We start from the raw sequence: 21,239 nt of genomic DNA, 5'->3' as shown, positions 1-21,239 counted from the left end.
TTCTCATAATACTGTTACATAGTAACATGCATGGAAAATAGAAGCAGGACGAAGCCATTCGGCCCTTCGAGCCTGCTCCGCCATTCATTATGACCACGGCTGATCATCAAATTGAATACCCTGACCCTGCCTTCCCCTCCATATCCCTTTACCCCCAAGAGCTATATCTATTTCCTTCTTGAAATGACACAACGTTTTGGCCTCAATTACTTTTTGTGGCAGTAAATTCCACAGATTCACCACTCTCTGGGTGAAATAAATTCTCCTCACCTTAGTCCTGAAAGGTTTACCTCTTATCCTCAAACTATGACCCCTAGTTCTGGGCTCCCCCACCATCGGCAACATTCTTTCTGAATCTACTCTGTCTAGAATTTTCTAAGTTTCTATGAGATTCCCTCTTCCCTCACTCTTCTAAACTTCACTGAATATAATCCTAACTCACTTAGTCTCTCCTCCAATGACAGTCCTGCAATCCCAGCCTGGTAAAGCTTTGCTGCAATCTCTCCATAGTAAGAATATCCTTCGTCAGATAAGGACACCAAAAGTGCACACAATACTCCAGGTGTGGCCTATACAATTGCAGTAAAACATCCCTATCCCTATTCCTATACTCAAATCCTCTCGCTATAAATATAGGAAGAGGAATGTTTTACTGCAATTGCATTGGGCATTGCCGCCTTTACTGCCTGCTGAGCTGCGCACTTACTTTCAGCGACTGATGCATGACTCCAAGGTCTCGCTGAGTATCCACCTCTTTCAATGTACACCAATTCAAATAATCTGCCGTTATATTTTTGCTACTGAAGTGGATAACCTCACATTTATCCACATTATGCTGCATCTGCCATGCATATGCCCACTCACTCAGCCCGGCCAAATCCCACTGAAGCATCTCTGCATCCCCTCACGGTCCACCCTCCCACCCAACGTTGTATCATCTGCAAATTTGGAGATAATACATTTAGTTCCCTCGTCCAAATCATTAATATATAATGTGAACAGTTGAGGTCCTAGCACGGATGCCTGCGGTACCCCACTAGTCACCGTCTGCCAACCAACTTTTTGCTTCCTGTCTGCTAACCAGCTTTCTATCCATCTCAAGACACCACTCACAATCCCATGCACTTTGCGATACCTTGTCGAAAACCTTCTGAACGACTTAAATAAACCACATCTACCAGGTTCCCCTGGTCAACTCTACTAGTTACATCTTCAAAGAATTCCAGTAGATTTGTTGAGCCTGATTTTCCTTTCGTAAATCCATGCTGACTGTCTGATTTATACCACTGTTTTCTAAATGCTGTGCTATGAAATCTTTGATAATGGATTCTAGCAACTTTCCTACTACCAACGTTAGGCTCACTGGGTCTGTGGTTCCCTGTTTTCTCTCCCTTTTTGTATAGCGGGGTAATATTAGCTACCCTCCCTCCGATCAGTAGGAACTATTCCAGAGTCTGAAGGATTTTGGAAAATGACCACAAATGGATCTACTATTTCTAAGGTCCCTTAAGTACTTTGGGATGAAGATTATCAGGTCCTCGAGATTTGACCATCTTCAATCCCATTAATTCCCCCCCAAACCATTAGCTACTAATATTAATTTCCTTCAACTCCTCACTAAAACTAGGACTTCCGGTACATTATTTAAGTCTTTCTTTGTGAAGTCAGAAACAAGTATGAATTTAGCTCCTCCACCATTTCTTGGCTGCCTGTTATGAATTCCTCTGTTTCTGTCTGTAAGGGGCCTACATTAATTTTTAATCTATCTTTTTCTCTTTACATACATATAGAAACTTTTACAGTTAGTTTTTATGTTCCCCACTAGCTTACTTTCGTATTGTATTTCCCCCATCTTAATAAATGCCTTGGTCCGCCCTTTGCTGAATTTTAAACAGTTCCCAATCAAGTCTATTGCTTTTTCTTGCTAATTTGTATACCTCTTCACTGAATCTGATACTATCTACTCTTGTGCCAAATAGCAATAAACAAGTTTTGGAGTTCACCTATTCGTTCCTTTTTATTAAAAATATATATTTATTCAAAGTTTTCAACAAACCCCCCCCCCCCCCCCCCCCCCCCCCAACAAAAAGAAAGAAACAAGAACACAACAATCAGAAATTATACATTGGATTTCCCCCATATACAATAACCCCCCATGAGAAAACATAACTTTCTTTACCCGTCAGTCTGGCCTCAATAAAACTCGAGATGGATTTTTAGGCATAGCATTAGTTATTTTTATTCGACTTGCAAGTCTGACTCGTTTCACATACACCAAGAACACAAGCAGTCTCCTAGGTCTACAGAATCGAGTGATTCCACATTGTCTGTGCTAATATCTCTCTTCAATATTGTACCAATATTTTCTTTAATCAACAATGCAACTCCACCACCTTTTCCATTCTGTCCTTACAAACTGAATAGCCCTCACCCTTATCTAAGGAAAGATATATTGACATTGAAGGCAGTCCAGCGATTTCTAAACTTCTGTCTGTAGGTATCTGGCACTAGTTCGTATGCAGTTAAAATGTATTTTATCACCTCATCATAATCTCTAGATATCGCCTCTGGTAGTGATGCAAACACTTCACTAGCACTACCTACTACCTTTGTTGATCCAACAATAATCGCATGGTATTTAGCCAATTCAATTGCTTAGCCACTTTCTCATATGAGATTTTTTAAAAAGGCTCCATATCTTTCTCCTCAAACTTTAATAGTGCTTGAATATATTTAAACATATCCCCACTAGGCTTTTGACTAAGAAGTGTTAATCCTTCCTCTAACCTTTCCTCACTGTCTACCTTTAACTCCAACATTTTAAGTTGATATTCTCCCTTCCTTTCAATGCCCTCTCCTTCATTTCCATTTAGTGAAGTTCAAATTTTCTATCTTTACAATTTACTTTTTTCTCGTCTCATTGACTCCCTCTCTCTCTCTCTTTCCTTTGCTTCTGCCATTGCCTTTCTCTCTCTTTTTCTTCTAAATCAATCTATCTCACTTGTGATTGAAGCTTGGCCAATTCCATTAATTCATTCTATGCCTCTGACAAATTTAAATGCTGAGCTATCGCTGTAATTATCTCCACTTTCTTTGCCTCTCCAGGTACAGTCAACTGCAGTTTGTTCGCCAAATCCAAAAGCTTTGTTTTAACCACTTTGTAAACCACTCCCAGTGACCTCTTCCTCACCCAGGAAATTCTTAGCCACTGAAAGAGCCATTTTTAAGTCACCCCCTATTTAAACTTAAGAATTCAACACCCGAAAGAAGGCACCAATTCCTCACACTCACTGTCTTTTAAGTTCAATAATACCAAGCGAACCTGGGAATTATTGTTTCTAATCCTGGACCAGCCCCCGATTTCTGTTATGGTACCCAGAACAAACCCCAAATTATTTTGGGAAACCGGACACGACCCCAACAACTTTTCAATTAAAAAAAAATAAATAAATAAATAAATTTAGAGCATCCAATTAAGGGTCAATTTAGCATGGCCAATCCACCTACCCCGCACATCTTTGGGTTGTGGGGGTGAAACCCACACAAACACGGGGAGAATGTGCAAACTCCACACGGACAGTGACCCAGAGCCGGGATCGAACCTGGGACCTTGGCGCCGTGAGGCAGCAGGGCTAACCAATTTTTAAAAACTGTGACGAAAGGATACTTCACTCTGGGAGTGATTCCACTGGCGCCTAGGGATATTTTGTATTAAAACAAACGTTATTAATAACGCACAATTTACCCCATTAACATCCAAGAAAAACAGCTTTTCAATTAACAGTTGACCGGTTCTAAAACAAAAAGTAAAGAAAGGTCTTTGAGCTTGCTTTCCCATCTACTTCTAAAATTTCAATTAGGCATACTGGTCAAATGCCACATAACTAAAATTAACACCCCGTGACTGACAGATTTATGCATAAAGTCCTTGGGAAAGAAGCTTTCAGAGGTCAGTCTGAGAAACACACCTCCTTTCCTCAGAATCCAGAGCAGATCCCAAAACTTAAAAACTACAGACACAGACAGGCCTTAAACTAAAACCAGGCCTATCCCCTCCCATGAGTGCCATCACAGACTGCCGAACTGTTACCCCTTCATCACAGCTTTAGCAGACCTATAATCTGAATCCCTAATGTAAGTTTTAATAACATTGACGCAAAATACAATATATATTTTTTTAATTCCTACATTCATCACACCATAGAGAGAAGTTAAGATTTTGTATGCTTCTTCTTCAGAGCTAATGAGAGGAAGAAAAGTGATGGGCTTTATACTGTTTAAGAGGGAGTAGAGTAGTGGAAGCAGAGTAGAAGGTCATGGATAGGTGCGAACTAGGAGAGATTTGACAAAGATGTTATGGGCATAAGGCAAAGGGAGTGTTAAAGACTAAAGAAGGTGCTGATGGTGGCATAAAGGTAAGAAAGCTGAATGTGTTAATAGCAGAACAAAAGTCAGTGTTCTCGGAAAGCAAAACTTGAAACAAGTGGCCCTGTGGTGGAGCGGGGAGGGGTGCGGCCTTGGGACAAAGAAAATGGGATTTAAAAAGGGGTTCTAGATGGAGACGAGAGTTCATGGCCTGAAGTTGTTGAAGTCAGTCCAGAAGACTATAAAGTGCCCAATCGGAAAATTAGGTGCTGTTCCTCCGGTTTGTGTTGGGTTTCACTCGAAGATTGCAGCAGGCCATGTGGGAATGTGATCAAAATGGTGAGTTGAAATGGCGGGATTATGCTTGCGGACTGACTGATAGTGTTCCACAAAACGGTCACCCAATCTGCGTGTAGTCTCCCCAATTTCGAGGAGACCACATTGGGAGCAGTGAATACAGTCGAACAGACTGAAGGAGATGTAAGCGAATTGTTGCTTAACCTGAATGAGTGTTTGGTGATACCCCACAAAAAGACAGTCATAACCTGGGGGTACCCATAGCCCTTTTATTTGCAAGTCCTGAAGTGAGACTTGAACCCAGAACTTCTGACCCACAGGTAAGGACCGTAAGATCTCCCTACTGGTAATATACAGATGCCAAAGGAAATTAACTTAATATTTCATATTTTTCTCAATGTGTGTTGTATTTCACGTCAGCATCTTTATAGTTAGTTCAGTGTTGTTGACACTTATTCTGGTATGTGAATATTCTCAGCTGATTTATTGGTAGCTTTTATAGAGTAGGAAGTATGAAATCCCATTCTTCTGGGAATCTCAAAGCCAATTAAGCAGAAGACAATTGGAAAAGCTGCCTCCAGACAACAACCTCCAAAGGGCCACTTGTAACACAGTGCAGATTATTGGCAGGGCCGCAAAGAAAAGCTATTGGGCCATTAACTAGCCCACGTCACACACACACAAGGTAATGGAGCAAAGATATGAGATTTGAACGTTATGTAGTCCCTGCGCAGGCTCTTTCATCACAATGACATTATCAGGTTGTGTTGCATTCCATATTTGTTCAAGATTTGTCCTGTACATTGGATTGCAAGCAGCCAGCTTCTCTTATCTGTTTGATTAGAATGTCAAGATAGACGAATGCTCCACACACACAACCAGATTTGGTTATTGTTACAGTAAGTTTATCATTTCGGTTTTCTACTGTTACGTGTACTTTTCAATGGACAAAGGAATCAGAAGTACAATATCAAAATCTGTAGACTTCAAACTGAGGAAGAATGACAAAATACAAACATTAACAAAAGGCATGTAAATAACATTTATGATTGAGGAATAATGATGCCATCTACTTGGAAAATAGTTTAAATGAAGCAAAGGCTCAGAGGGACTTCGGAAATAGATTTCCAAATCATTAGGAGGAGCTATGCATATTAATAAAGCCATAAGAATGCATACCAAGCACTGTAGTTCATTTCTGGAGGAATAGAATTCAAAAGAGAATTTAAGTTACATTTACACAGAATGGGCATTTGGGACTTCTGCGAGCAGTTCTGCGCTTGGCATTAGATAAAAGGTACAGAGGCACTGGAGAAGGTTCAGAAAGGTTGATAACAGAATGGAGAGGTTATAAATATCAGGAAACACTGAACAGGCGGGGACTTTTTTTTTTCTTTTCAGCAAAGGCAAGAGCGAGAGCTGAGCTTATTCAGGGATTTCAAATTGTGAAGGGGTTTGATCATGAATAAATGCAATAAAGAATCCAGGAGTAGCTTCTTCATTCAAAATGGATAGAATTGATACATGGAGAGGTTGAGATCAATAGCGTAGATGCATGTAAATGGAATCTAAATAGGGGGGCGGGATTCTCCGGTCGGCGACGCCAGAATTGCGTTCACCAATCGGCTGGAGAATTCCCGTTCACTACCAAATCGGGGGCGGTGCTGCTTTCACGATGCTCCGTCCCCTCCAAAGTGACTTACTCTAGGAGTGCGCCGTGCAGCGTATCGATGGCCTCAGGATGTTGCCTGAGGCCCTCTCCCCGATGCTCCGCCCGAGTTTCCAACGGTGTGGGTCACGTGTGGTCTCGCCAGTCGGGAACTCGGCCTAGCAGCTTTGGACTCAGTCCAGCCCCGCCACAGTCGGGGACAGCTGATCCGCAGGCAGGGGGGACTTTGCCAGGGACTGGGGCCACTGAGGGGGTTGGTCAGGGGCGTGCGAGCCAGTCAAAGGGGGGGGCACTATTTCGCCGGCCGGGTGCACGATGGAAGCCTGACAGGTGGCCTCATGGTGCGAGGTCTCGGGAGGTGGCAATTCAACATATGGAAATGAAGGAGAAAGTGGTTGCGGGCAGGCAACTTTGCGCAGTGCCTGTCGATTCCTTTGCACGATGGAGCCATCAGCCATACGTACAACATAAGAGCGGGGCAAGGCCTGTCGAACAACGACAGCCGGGGCAGACCACCCACCATCCGGTATCTGGATCCTGACAGTGTCTGCCGGAGATGGCACAGCCAGATCGGTGGCATGGGCATCATAGCCCTGCTTTTGACGGTCTCTGAGCTGCTGCATCTTCTGCAGCACCGGGAGGTGATCCAGGTTGGGCAGGTGTATGGCTGGAAGCATCGTCCGCAGGTCCCTGTTCATCAGGAGTTGAGCCAGCGACATGCCAGTGGACAATGGAGTCGCTCTGTACGCGAGCAGTGCGAGGTGTATGTCGGAAGCAGAGTCCGCGGCCCTGCAGATGAGCTGTTTCACAATGTGCACCCCTTTCTCGACTTTTCCATTGGACTGCGGATAGTGCGGACTGGAGGTGACATGCTGGAAATTGTAGGACCTGGCAAACGTGGACCATTCTCGACTGGTAAAGCACGGGCCATTGTCGCTCATGACGGTGATTGGGATGCCATGCCTTGAGAACGTATCCTTACAGGCTTTGATGACCGTCCGAGAGGTGAGGTCCGGGAGCTTCAGCACCTCCGGGTAATTCGAGAAATAGTCGATGATCAATACGAAGTCGCGACCATTCGCATGAAAGTGGTCGATGCCAACCTTGGACCATGGAGAGGTCACTATGACATGCTGTTGGAGCGTCTCCTTGCTCTGTGCTGGCTGGAACCGCTGACAGAGGTAGCACAGTTCAGGACAATGTTTGTGATGTCCTGGCTGATGCCGGGCCAGTAGACAGCTTGCTGGGCTCTGCGTCTGCACTTCTCAACGCCCAGGTGTCCCTCATGAATCTGGCGCAGCACCAAGCTCTGGAGACTGTGCGGAATGACAATCCTGTCCAGCTTGAGGAGGATACCATCAATCACTGTCAGGTCATCCTTCAAATTATAAAATTGTGGGCACTGCCTTTTCTGCCAGCCATTGGTGAAGTTGTGAATGATGCACTGCAAGAGGGGGTCCTTGGCTGTCTCATCACGGATGAGAACTACTTTCTCCTCTGTCGCCAGGAGAGTGCCAGCACACAGCTGCACCTGCGATTCCATGTGCTGGATGATCTCCAGCGGCTCACTGGGCGAGGTGACGGATCGGGACAATGCATCAGCCAAGATGAGCTCCTTGCCAGGTGTGTACACCAAGTTGAAGTCATACCTCCTAAGTTTAAGCAGGATTCTCTGCAACAGATCCGTCTCGACAGTGAATGCCGGTTGGCCGTAGACATCATGAAATTTGAGGATGCCGGTGTGAAGACCCAAGCACTCCTTCTCATTCTGTGCATATCTGCTTTCAGTGGGTGTCCTCGCCCTTGGTGTGTAGGCTACTGGTGCCCAGGATGAAGTGTCATTGCGTTGAAGCAACACCGCACCGATGCCATCCTGACTCATCTGTGGATATCTTTGTCTCCTGGTCCGGGTCAAAGAATGGCAGGACTGGTGCAGTGGTGAGCTTAGCTTTCAGCTCCAGCCACTCTGTCTGGTGTGCCGCCTTCCACTCAAAGGCAGTTGGCTTTTTCACCAGGTTGCGTTGGGCCATGATGTGCGTGGCCATGTTTGGAATGAACTTGCCCAGAAAACTGACCATACCGTAGTAGTGCAGCACCGCCTTTTTTTGTCCTCTGGGACCTTCATCGCCTCGATGGCCTTGATTTTGTCTGTGTCCGAGCGCACACCATGCTGTGAGATCTGGTTGCCTCGGAACTCGAGCGTCGATGTGCCAAAACAACATTTGGACCTGTTTAACTTTAGGCCGTTGGCATAGACACGGCGGAACACCTTCTGGAGACGGGACACATGTTCTTCAGGGGTTGTGGACCATATGATGATGTCGTCCATGTACACACGACCCCCTTCACTGCCTTCCATCATCTGCTCCATGATGCGATGGAATATCTCTGATGCCAAGATGATGCCAAATGGCATGCGATTGTAGCAGTATCTGCCAAAAGGCGTGTTGAAGGTGCAGAGCCTTCTGCTGGACTCTTCCAGCTGGCTTTGCCAAAATCCCTGCGACGCATCCAATTTGGTGAAGAAGCGCACGCGTGCCATCTCACTCGTGAGTTCCTGCCGCTTCGGGCTGGGGTAGTGTTCCCGCATGATATTCTTATTGAGATCCTTGGGATCAATGCAGATGCGCAGGTCGCCCGAAGGATTCTTTACGCACACCATCGAGCTGACCCAGTCAGTCGGTTCGGTGACCTTGGATATGATGCCTTTTTGCTGGAGATCCTTGAGCTGTGCCTTCAGGCGCTCTCTCAGTGGAGCAGGGTCTCGTTGTGGTGCGTGGAGCACTGGCTTGGCATCAGTTCGGAGCAGAATCTTGTATCGATACGGCAGCGTGCCCATCCCGTTGAACACATCTGGATACTGGGCGAGGATGTTGTCGATACTGGCCTGAAGGTCCACATGGGAGGATATCGTGGAGTAAACCCTTTGAATGAGGTTCAGCTGCTTGCAGGTGTGCGCACCTAGTAGGGATGCCCTGTCCGGCTTAACAATTTCAAAGCGTAACCGTGCTTGTGTATGTCGGTTGGATACGTGCAGATGGCAGGATCCCAGTGCCGTGATGGCATTCCCGTTGTAATCCAGGAGCTTGCAGGCAGCTGGAAGGGCCGTGGGGGGGCTTCTTAATGCGTCTGAAGTCTGCCTGTGAGAGGAGGTTGGCAGAGGCACCTGTGCCCAGCTTTAACTGGATGGGGCAGTGGTTGACCTTCATACTGCTCACCATTCGTACTCTGAATCCATAGCTAGGATCGATTGGAATTTCAATGTGTCTGATGTGGCGTATTCACACTTTGTAATAATGCCCACACGGTAGGCGTTGTCCAGGCATTCATCATCTAGATCCGTTTTACTGCCGGGCTCAGAATCCTGTAGACTTTGTTGCACATTCCGGATGCGCCGTCGTCGGAATTGGGAGCGCTGGCTCCTGACTGGTGGTGCAGATCTGCACAGGGCTGCATAGTGGCCTGGCTTCCCGCAGTTTAAACAGCGTCTGCCTCTTTCAGGGCAGTGTTTCTTTAAATGGGCGGTGCCACAGTTCGAACATGTCATGACGTCGGCGTCCTGACGCTCTGTGCGTCGTTGCACATGCGCAGTGTGGTTCTCGGACATCTGCACCTGCCCAGTGCAGATTTCGTCCGCTTCGTTATCCCGTTCGCATCGCGTATGCGTCGGGCCCCAGGAAGAGCACGCGAAATGGCCGCTTTCGTCAATGTTGAGGCGCTGCATCCGGGAGATGGCCTGCACACTCTCCGACTCGTGGGAGGCTAGTTTATCATTTTCTGCCGTTTTGTACTGGGAATAGCGATTTTTAGCGTGCTCATGCACTGTGCATGTTTCAATCATGACTGACAGGGTCATATGCTTGATCTTCAGTAACTGCTCCCTCAAGAGGATCAGAGTGAACTCCAAAAACGATTTGGTCTCTGATAACGGAGTCAGTGATATCACCGAAGTTGCAGGATTGTGTGCCTACGGTTAGTTAAATGAGTTGAAGAATTCGTCTTTACCTTGCAATCGCTGCTTGAATATGTAGCGCTCGAAGATTTCGTTGGTGTCCACCTCACAGTGGCTGTCAAACTTGTCCAGGATGGTCTGAAACTTTGTCTTGTCCTGGTCTTCGACGAAGTGAAAGGAGTTGAATATTTCCAAAGCGTGATCACCCGCTGTGGCGAGGAGAAGAGCTAACCTCCGTGCATTGGACGCACCATTGAGGTCTGATGCTTCGACGTAAAGCTGAAATTTCTGTTTGAATGTCTGCCAGTTGGCACTGAGATTGCCGGAGGTCCTGTGCTGGTGAGGACCCTGAATCTTTTCCATTGTGCCGATATACATTCGCTGGTCGTCACGAATCTTGCTGAGTTGAAGTAACACTAGATTGAACAGGCCCCTGGTATCATGTTGTGTTGTGTAATTTGGAATAACACAAGCTGCCACTTGATACAGTTGTGAGTAAAAGATGCTCCAGACTTTGAAGTGAGTTCAATGTGTTTTATTGAACTATTAGCACAGTTCTCAATGAGTTCGACTCCCTGCTAATCTAAATGTAGTAACTCAGTCTAACTGAACCAGCCTTGCGCTAAGCCACGTGCTGGGGTGTGATACTGAGGATACACCCTGTCTCACTCCGTAGATGTTGGTCTGTGGAAAGAGGCAGGGTGTGAGTGCCTCATCCCTTTTATAGTGAGATACCACTCCTGAGTGTCCTGACTGCTCATTGGTCGTGTCCTATTCTGTGTGTTCATTAGCTGCATGTTTACATATCATGACAACGGGGAGAACGTGCAGACTCCGCACAGACAGTGACCCAAGCTGGGAATCGAACTTGGGACCCTGGCGCTGTGAAGCCATTATGGTAACCACTATGCTACCGTGCTGCCTAGTTAACTACTAAACCCACGGAAAAACAATGAAAGACACGACGATACACATGCACAGATATCAGAACTAAGAAAACCCAGTGTCCAAATAAAAGTTAAAAGAATATATGCTTAAGTAATTTGCTTATTCTTGAGGCGTAGATTGTTGAACATTGTGGCCGTTTGAAGTTAGCTGGTTCCCTTTAAAATCCTGCCGTGAATTCATAGAATAGAATCTCTACAGTGTAGACGGAGGAAATTCAGCCCATCAGATCTGCACTGACCCTCCGAAAGAGCACCTACCCAGGCTCACTCCCCCGCCGTATCCCATAACCCCACCTAAAAAGCACATCTGTGGACTGTGGGAGCACTCTGAGGAAACCCATGCAGACATGAGGACAACATGCAAACTCCACACACCACTGAATCCAGGTAACTGGACATTGTTGGAGACTATTTTCTTTTCAATTTTCTCCCAAAAATCGATGGGTTTCTCCTGAATATGTATCTGTATATTCCCAAAAAGGTAACCACATTTTGATCTTTCATCTTGGAAACATTTGACATATTTCAAGACCGTGGAAACCAACTGAATATGGAGTTATTTCATCCTCCATCAGGAGGTTGGTGTCTATTGAGTGTATCTGCCTGGTTAGCAGTTCCTATTGTTTAGTTGGTTAAAACTCAGCACTTTGTAAATTTTTTTTAACATTTAAGAGTACCCAATTCGTTTTTTCCAATTAAGGGCAAATTAGCGTGGTCAATCCACCTACCCTGCACATCTTTGGGTTGTGGGGGCAAAACCCACGCAAACACGGGGAGAATGTGCAAACTCCACACGGACAGTGACCCAGAGTCAGGATTGAACCTGGGGCCACGGCGCCGTGAGGCAGCAATGTTAACCATTGCGCCACCATGCTTCCCTTGCACTTGTAATCTTTTCCTGAGTTTGAGTGTTGGGGTTTGGTGCCTATAGGTTTCCTTTGAAACGCCTCACTCCTCTCACTCCCTTCCAGAGGAAATGAAAACCACTTATTGTCACAAGTAGGCTTCAAATTAAGTTACTGTGAAAAGCCCCTAGTCGCCACATTCCGGCGCCTGTTCGGGGAGGCTGTTATGGGAATTGAACCGTGCTGCTGGCCTGCCTTGGCCTGCTTTCAAAGCCAGCGATTTAGCCCAGTGTGCTAAACCAGCCCCTTGAGGTTCTTGTTTGCTTTTCTCACCTCGCCTTTGATGTGGCATTGCATTTTAAAGCATTGAATCACTACAGTGCAGAATGGGGCTATTCGGCCCATTGAGTGTGCACCGACCCTCCGAAAGAGCACCCCATCCAGGCCCACTCCCCCACCCTAACCTTTGGACATGGCCAATCTATCTAACCTGCACCTCTTTGGACTGTGGGAGGAAACTGGAGCACCCGGAGGAAACCCATGCTGACACGGGGAGAACATACAAACTCCACACAGATAGTCGTTTACTGTATCATTTTTTAAAGTACCGAATTTCCAGCCAATTAAAAGTTTTTGTTAAAATCATTTTTCAAAAATAAAGAGGCATTTTTAGGACTGTAGTAAAACATCCCAAGGAGCGTTAGTGAACAGAATTTGACACCAAGCAAACAAGCTATTAGATCAGATGACCAAAAGCTTAGTCAAAGATGTAAATTTTAAGGCCAGTCTTTAATAGGGTGAGAGGTGTTACAAAAGCCTTAACGGTTTAGGGAGGGAATTCCAGAGTTGTGGGTCTAGGCAGCTAAAGACACAGCCACCGATGATAGAGAAATTAAGATCTGTAACATGCAAGAGGCCTGAATTGGATAAGTGCGGACATCTCCGACACGAGTGAGAGGTTACAGAGATAGGGAGGAGCAAGGGACTGGAGGGATTGAAAATGAGAATGAAATTTTTTTTAATTACTTTGGCAAACCAGGAACCAATCAATATAGATCAGCGAGTACAGGATTGATGGAGTAACACGAATTGGAGTAAATTAAGATACAGGTTGGAGATTTGTGAATGAGCAGAAGGTGTAGGTGTAGTGAATGATGGAAGTCGGCCAGGAGACCCCTGTATTACAACCAGGTGAGGAAGGGCCAAATGGGTCCCTTCTTTGCCCTCTCCTTATTTGACCGCAACACACAGGATATTCCTTCCAATTCAGTTAATATTTAACTGTTTGCATGCTTGATAATAAAAGAACCAATGAGACAAATTTTCTTGTTTAATAAAGAAAGGTTCATTTTATTACATCAAAATAGTAAAATACGCTTCAATTTCTTCACAAGCACTGTTAAATTCATTCTCTCTCTCTCTCACACACACACACACAAATACAGATTAGAGAGTAGGTGTGGATAGATTTGGCCAACTTTTGGTCTGCAGGAAATAAAAATAATTTACAGCTTGCAGTGTATACGGACTACAGGTAGAATCCGGCACTCCCGCCTTCAGTGACGTGGCAGCTAAAAAAAAAATTAACTGGGCTTTCTGTCCTTCTGGAGACCCTGCTGTGGAATGAAATTCTTTATAAAGCAAACATCTCTGCCTACTGCCGAATGGAGACCAAGTCAAATTCTAAGCATGGTCCAAATATGTTGGTGAGGGAGAGAGAGCAGGAGCTCCACATAGCTCAATTGCTAGTCCAATTCGTCTGAGAAAAACACTTGGTTTAAATCATACCAAGATAACCTGCGCAGGCCATGCAATCTCTCCAACTGCCAGTAACTCAAACATAATTGGATATTCCAATTATAACTTGATTGAACCTAGTCTGAGACTTATTTCAAAACCGAGGTCCTGTTACCCAAGTGATCAGCTTTTGAATGGTTAATTTGAAATTGTTGAATATCGTAGGTGGCTTCCATAGATGTCTTGTTAATAATGCAGGAAGGACAATTATTTACAATTCGATGGGGAGCTATTGGGTGAGATTCTTCAGCCTCCCAGCGCATGTTTCTCGGCGATGGGAGGCAGCATGCCATTTGCTGCGGCGGGATTGTCTGCTCCCGATGGGAATGCTCATCGAAGCCACCCCACGCTGCTGGGAAACCCGCAGGGGGAGTGCACTGCCTGTGGGACTAGAGAATCTCGCCACTAACAAAAGTCAGTCAAGTCCGGCCTTTCACCAGTTTCGCAGATTTGCTGTTTCTTCCCAACAGGTTTGGAATGTGGATAATATAATATAAATTATATCAGCCAGCTTGCTGCAAGTTAAAGACTCTTATTACAACAAAATAACTTTTTTAACAAGTCCAATATCATGCATCCAGCGATGAATTAAAAATCAATATTTTATATAAGCATGTCAGTCAAGCCTAGAGGTTATGCTTCACAGCTCCAGGGTCCCAGGTTCGATTCCCGGCTTGGGTCACTGTCTGTGTAGAGTCTGCACGTTCTCCCTGTGACTGCGTGGGTTTCCTCCAAGTCCCAAAAGACGTGCTTGTTAGGTGAATTGTGCATTCTGAATTCTCCCTCTGTGTACCCGAACAGGTGCCGGAATGTGGCGACTAGGGCTTTTCACAGTAACTTCATTGCCGTATTAATGTAAGCCTACTTGCGACAATAAAGATTATTATTATTATTATTATTATTAAATAACGATGATCTCAAATCATTTCTAATTGTGTTACTTCTGGGGCTTTTGGATGGTCTGTCATCATTTCATTATATGGCTGGAGCTTTTCCTGTGTTCGTGAATTTCAAAGCATTATTTACTTATAACACCGTAGTGATATCCTCAAGAATCTCAGAATAGTATGGTGAAATTGAAAAGAAAATGAAGAATGTGTAGGCAGGCTAATGTGAAATTGTATTATGATAAGATGTGTGAGGAAGTATTGGAGCTGGAAAGTGAGAGTTATACACCAGAAGGTGAAATCTTTTGACATTTAAAGAAAGGGATAACACCAGATCGTGGGTACTGATGTACCATCAATGACGACAGACGAGAGTCGGAAGAGTAAACTCTGGCTTTAATCAGCTAAAAGACACCTGCTGGCAGCCGGTCCCAGAATGAGGGCAGGGCTGGAGGTTAGCTACCTTTATACTTGAGCCTGAGGGGCGGAGCCAGCAGGGACAAACCCAGACATGTAACAAACAGTAAGAACAGCAAGTACCATAAGTAAGAACAGTATGTTCAATATAATACAGTGGTTCGCCACAGGTACATAAAAGAGAGATTTCAAAAAATTGAAAGGGATGCAGTAGCAAAAAGATGGACAGAATGTATAAATGAACTATGATGATCCAAATCCAAGAAGTTCTCAAGATATAGCGACTACTGAAGGACCAAATATTATTATCCGAGGGAAAGGATATTTTGAAATTGTCACCAACACCACTTTGCAAGACACTTAGCAATCTATCTTTTGTTTTTTTTAATGTTACAATGTGACTTATTCAAATCCAATTTGTATGAACATTGAGATTAACAGTTCCAGTTAAAATTCTTACTTGCATCCTGATTAATTAGATTATCGAACTGATTCATCCTTACAGCCGTGCATTCCCTAATATCAACCACAATATGAATATGTTTAAGACGGCGCCCTCTTGAAACAGAAGAAGCTTTTGAGATGAAAGCTGATTCCCGAATCTGACTGAAGAATAAGAGTTTGGTATTTTGCCCTGAACCTAAACCAGCTCCTACGTATCCACAAGCAGGATTGATTCTGAGCCTATCTAGAGCAGGACTTTGCAAGATGTTTGGGGTGCAATTATGGAATTTCAGGGATAACACGTAAAACTTAAAGCTCAAATTCTTGTTAAACTGCATGCATCTCCAGTTTCTCAAGGCAACAGATCTTGGTGATCCGATTTATCCACCAATCGGACAACTGCACTAACGACAGCTCTTTCCTAATTTGCAGGGGCATGCGACACACACAGGATGAACCAGTGAATTAGAAATAGACATGTAAATAGAATTGACTTACTTATGAAGATGCTTTCTCGACCTTCTGTAATGGCTAAACAAGTTTATTCAGTAAGTAGAATAAAAATCCCGGGATTAATCCGCAGTCTGTCTTAAATTAGCTTGATTTCAGCTGGGCGGGGCTGCCAGCTCCCCAGACGGGGAGGGGAAAGTTGGCCAGAGTTTGCATTTGATTTCTGTCCAGCGCCCTCCTCTGAAAACAGTGTGGGTTTGAAGGACACTGTGTGGGGCTTGGCTGATGAATAGTGGCTCTTTAGGTGAGCTACAGAAACTGCCCTGTAGCTATGGCAGCGTACCTGAGCAACAAATATAATGCCTCAAGAAGCGCAAAAATGATAGCGATATCTCTCCTCTGATAGATTAGAGATGATGACTGTGAATATTAATTTTGAATTTATTACAGGAGCTGGAACGCTATTCAAAAACGCTGAACCCATCCGCAGATATACAAGTCTCGATGAAATAGACACAACCCGTCTAATATCATTAATAAATAAATCTTTCGGGAAAGATCTACGCAAGGATTATATTTTAGTACTGAATCCCAGGCTACATTCTATTTATTTGTCGGAAGGGTAAGCCTATTCATTTATGTTTAATTACTATCGGGATTTAGTGACTGATCGTTTTGACTTTGCAATGCTTTCTCCAATATCAACGGTTAAATAAAGGTCGCACCTGCTTTCAGTTGAGAAGCTATCTGGAAAGTGACACAAGCTCATAGTGTGGACAGAATGAAGGTGCAGTTGAGAAGTCAGTGAAATTCAGGCTACAGTCCATCCCAAACAGAGGATGAGAATTTATTTCACTCCTGAAGATTGTCAATCACAAAACATGTCCAAAGCTCAGACAAACTATACCCAACTGTGGGCAATATTGCTAGCTGAGCCCAATTTAATTCTCACCTGATAAATGCATACTTTCTAGCAAGTGATCCGAAATAGGTGGTGCAGTGGTTAGTACTGCTGCCTCACAGTGTCAAGGACCTGGATTCGATCCCGCCCAGGTCACTGTCCATGTGGAGTTTGCACGTCCTACCCGTGTCTGCATGGGTCTCGCCTCCACAACCCAAAAAGATGTGCAAGGTAGGTGAATTGGCCACGCCAAATTGCCCTTTAATTGGGAAAAAAGAATTGGGTAACGATTGTCTTCTCTCCGGACCCTCCTACCTGCCGGTTATGTGACATTGCGCAACCTCTATGGGGAGAAAATCGGATTTAAAAAATTAGTTGCCCAATGAAAAGCTTAAACATTCCAGTTATTGCTAAATCCAATCTTTTTATCAAGCAAGTAAGGTTCACCCCATGGAGCTGGTTAGTGAAGCAGTGCTCTGGTCCTCCCAATAGCTGGAACGCAATCACTTAATGTTTCAGCATAATGAGACCATTTTTCTGTGCAAGGTGTTTGAGTACATCAGGTTAATGCACACTCGATGGGCCCCCTTCTGCACCGTAGGAATTCTATGGTTCTAAATAGATTAGACATTTCTCGGGATAAGAGGCCAACCAAGATGAGGAATTCTCTGTCCCAGAAGGTTGTGGATGCTCCACCGTTAATTCAGCTGGTGGGAAAGTTGAGTTGAGTTGAAGCTGACAATTATCCATGATCGTACTGAACAGCGGAGCAGATACAATAGGCTTTATGATCTACTCCTATTTCTTGTGTTATTTTCCTGTGGTGAAAATAGTGACCGAGTTGCTGTACAACATGACATGTTTCAATGATTAATAACATAGGAAAAGGTTATGAAAAGCTCACTGCAACTATTTTCTGTTGTGCTGCCACAGGTACAACGCTGCTGCAATTATCACCAGAGAACCAGTCCTGAATGGGATGCCGTACCTGGACAAGTTTGTTGTCAGCACAAATAAACGTGGCCAAGGTACCAGCCTGATGTTGTGGGAATGTATTCGGCAGGATTTTGACTCGCTGTTCTGGAGATCGAGGGGGACAAACAGAATCAATCCCTGGTAGATTACTTTCTAAATTTAGCATTTATCAACTGTATTCCTTTAAATAATTCATTGTCACTTACACGGTTTACGTGTCAGGCTGAGGTTGCCGTGTATTCATCGGCACATACAAGAAACCATTAGACAGTTACGTAATAATGTGCGGCGTGTCAGTTTGTGGAACACAACTGCTGTACAAAGCTGTAGAACAGGATTATCCGTGCTCTGGTTCTGATGATCTATGGAACAATCGAGCATCGACATGTACGCCTGAATTTTAAGGCCCTGTCACAGAGTGGGTGGGGCTGGAAAATGTGGCGAGTCATTCAAACGTCCACTGACGTCAGCAGGAGTGACACAAAATTCCACACGTGGGATGGGACCTTCGACCGCTCCCGCTGGTTGGATGTTCTGGTCTCGCCAAAAGCTACCCCCCCCTCCCCACCCCACCGTGGGTTTCCTGGTGATGGAGAGTACGAACAACGGGAAATTCCGTAACAGTGATGAGACTGGGAGATCCCACCGGAAAACACGCTTTGGGGGGGGGGATATCCACTCATGGTCTATCCACTCATGGTCTAGATTTCATCATCAGATGGCACCATTTGTAAGCAGTGACGATCTTCCCATGGTCAGATCTTCGAGCCACAAAGAGGTAGTCAAACGCAATGTTAATAAAGTTAATAAATAAAGCTAATCTTTTAAGATACAAAAATGATATTTTAAATACAATATGGACTCAAAAACTGGAGCAACTAGCTAAACATCAAAATAACTAATAGAATTAGAACTAACGACAGTTAAATACGAAAATCCATTAGCGAACAAAACTTACTGATGACATCAGCAATGGATTTGAATAAGAAGATGCACAATAATAACACTCTAACAGTCAGCTCCTCTGGTCAGTGTTCCACGCCTTGCAGGCCCGCCTTCCCGCTTCAATTGCTCGTAAGATCCTCTCATTTGGAACTTCAGTGATTGGAATTGAATACTTGAGGTAGTTTCCCTTCATTATAGGTGTTGAACAGAAACACAAGTCCTCTTCCTGAAGGATCTTCTGCAGTGCAATAAATTCTAAAAAGAAATTCAATTATACAGAGGAGGAATAAATAATATGGTTACCTTCACTAGTTTCAATGCAATACATTTTCTTCATCCTTTACAAATTCCTTTGAAATAGCAACGGTCTAACGCTTGATCTCTATCCCAAACCATAGCTCCTAGTCTGACTCTATGCAACTGGTACCTTTTCCCAGAAGCCACTAATACTTGGGTATGGTTTCTCTAATAATCCTAACAGACCTGGTGGCAAAGTGGGATCTATTCAATAATTTAGCTGAAGGTTCACAAATGCAACAGGGGTCTTTGCATCCTTCTTTGCTCCAACTTTGGTCATGCCTTCAGCCGCCTTGATAATAAGTTCTGGAATTCCCTCTCTAAACCCCTCCATTCTCTCCCTCTTACCTGAACTGCGAGCCTCATTAAAATCTATCTCTTGTACCAAGCCTTTGGTCACCTCCTTATATCTACCTCCTGGGTTCTGCATCCAATTTTTAAAAGTGATGTCTGTGACACACCCTGGGTTGTTTTTCTATGTGAAAAACTCTACAGAAATACATGTCTATGGGGCACAATTCAACTAAATGGAAACAAAGTCGCATAGCGAGCGCATTTAGCCGAGTGTTTCTCGGCGCTCGCAGAACCGAGCAACACATGGTTATACAACACCACTCGCATTTTAAATAAGGTGCCTCAGCGAGGAACGCGCGGCCGAGGCTGCACAAAGCCCCGTTTGCTACACTGAGGAACTCCGCTTGCCGGAATCCTCAATGTAGCGAGAGATCAGAATGCCATTTTTAAATGGCTTCCAGATCTCCGACGCCCCTGAACCAACCCCTGTCTAAGCCCCAACGCACTATGGGAGGGTCTCTTTCCAACCCCTCCCCCCCCCCCCCCCCTGAAAAATGTCAGCTGATCACCATGGCACTGCCAGGCTGGCACCCAGGTGGCACTGCCAGGGTGCCAAGCTGTTCTATGAATCTTAACTGACCTCTGAAATGGACCAGCAGTGCAAGGATACCACCCTGCCCAAAGGACATGCACCTGGAGGCCTCCGATCACTTGAGAGAACCCCACATTTTGTGGGGTGCAGTGCTGAGCAGCGCTCACCCAAGGTTTCCAAAGCAAAAGGGATAGATCTTAATGCCTCGGGTACCTCAAGAAACTGCATATTGGAGTGCGACTAGCTGAATCACTCTAATACGCAGATTTGCTAAAAGGTGATCCCGCCCACATTGGGCGGGATTTACATCACAATGTCTCGCGAGATTGCGTTCGATCTTGTGAGGCATTGCGAGTGGGGTAGATCCTGAGAGCGGGGTCTCCCGCCTTTTATATGCCACACTGCGCTGTGACGAGCTGCTTTTTGGGCACAGCATGGCCGTTGGATCGCGACCCACATTTTTATAGTCTGGAATAAGTTAATGGCTGACTTAACAAACTGTGGCCGGGATTTTACGCTCCCATTAAAATTGCATTTTACGTTGATGGGATGTCCAATTGTGTTCGTCCCCACCCCTTCCAGTGGTGCAACATTGACGTCGAACATAGAGTACCCCATAAGAATAAATTCAAATCTAATTATCTGAGCCTGACGCATGAGGGCACAGCGGAAATTACGACTGCTCTCCCATGCCATGCACCCGGTGGGCAGTACCCACCAGAGGAGCTCAATGTTGACGTGGGAGCGATATTGTCTATGGGGGAGGGGTTAGGTGGGGAGTTTGCTTGTGTGGCGGCGTGGGTCTGTTTTTACTTTTTTGTATCGAGGCAGCCTTTTAAAAATGGCACCCCGATCTCTAAAAAAAACAAATTTGCCGGCGTTGCATGCTCGATCAGAACCCACCACACCAGTGTGACATCGTAGGAGCTACCCCTTGGAGTTTTTATTTTCAGAGTTCCTCGCAACATGGTGGAGAAAGTCGCCATTGGGGCCGACGGCTTCAACATCACTCTTCCCGCCCACTGCAATACTGCACAAAAACTGAAAATAACTTCACATGTAAATCACAAACCTGTGGCCTTGCCCATGTCTGAGAAACAATTAAAATCTTGTGTGGATGATTGTTTGAAGCCTGACTTGAACAGTAAATCTGTATGTTTAGAAA

The 21,239-nt window shown here is 44.9% G+C and overlaps 2 protein-coding genes across 7 annotated transcripts in view; one reads left to right on the top strand and one right to left on the bottom strand.

The window, feature by feature from the left end:
• Positions 1-21,239, top strand: part of nags (N-acetylglutamate synthase) — a 62,685-nt gene that overhangs the window by 33,042 nt on the left and 8,404 nt on the right. For 3 of the 6 annotated variants that reach the window (XM_072487181.1, XM_072487179.1, XM_072487185.1), the window contains 2 exons: positions 16,521-16,692; positions 17,905-17,999. In XM_072487181.1, the coding sequence (XP_072343282.1) occupies positions 16,521-16,692; positions 17,905-17,999 (267 nt within the window). Of the gene's footprint in view, positions 1-16,520; positions 16,693-17,904; positions 18,088-21,239 lie in introns of all 6 variants that reach the window. The other 3 variants (XM_072487182.1, XM_072487180.1, XM_072487184.1) reach the window with 1 other exon arrangement.
• Positions 15,138-21,239, bottom strand: part of tmem101 (transmembrane protein 101) — a 43,262-nt gene continuing 37,160 nt past the window's right edge. The window contains exons 5-6 of the transcript XR_011937496.1: positions 18,905-19,146; positions 15,138-18,051 (exon numbers count right to left, since the gene is read on the bottom strand). The gene's annotated coding sequence lies outside the window, so the exon portion shown is untranslated. The remainder of the gene's footprint in view (positions 18,052-18,904; positions 19,147-21,239) is intronic.

Source organism: Scyliorhinus torazame, chromosome 21, assembly GCF_047496885.1.
Source record: "Scyliorhinus torazame isolate Kashiwa2021f chromosome 21, sScyTor2.1, whole genome shotgun sequence".
NCBI classification, from domain to species: Eukaryota; Metazoa; Chordata; class Chondrichthyes; order Carcharhiniformes; family Scyliorhinidae; genus Scyliorhinus; species Scyliorhinus torazame.
This window is presented reverse-complemented; position numbering and strand designations above follow the sequence as displayed.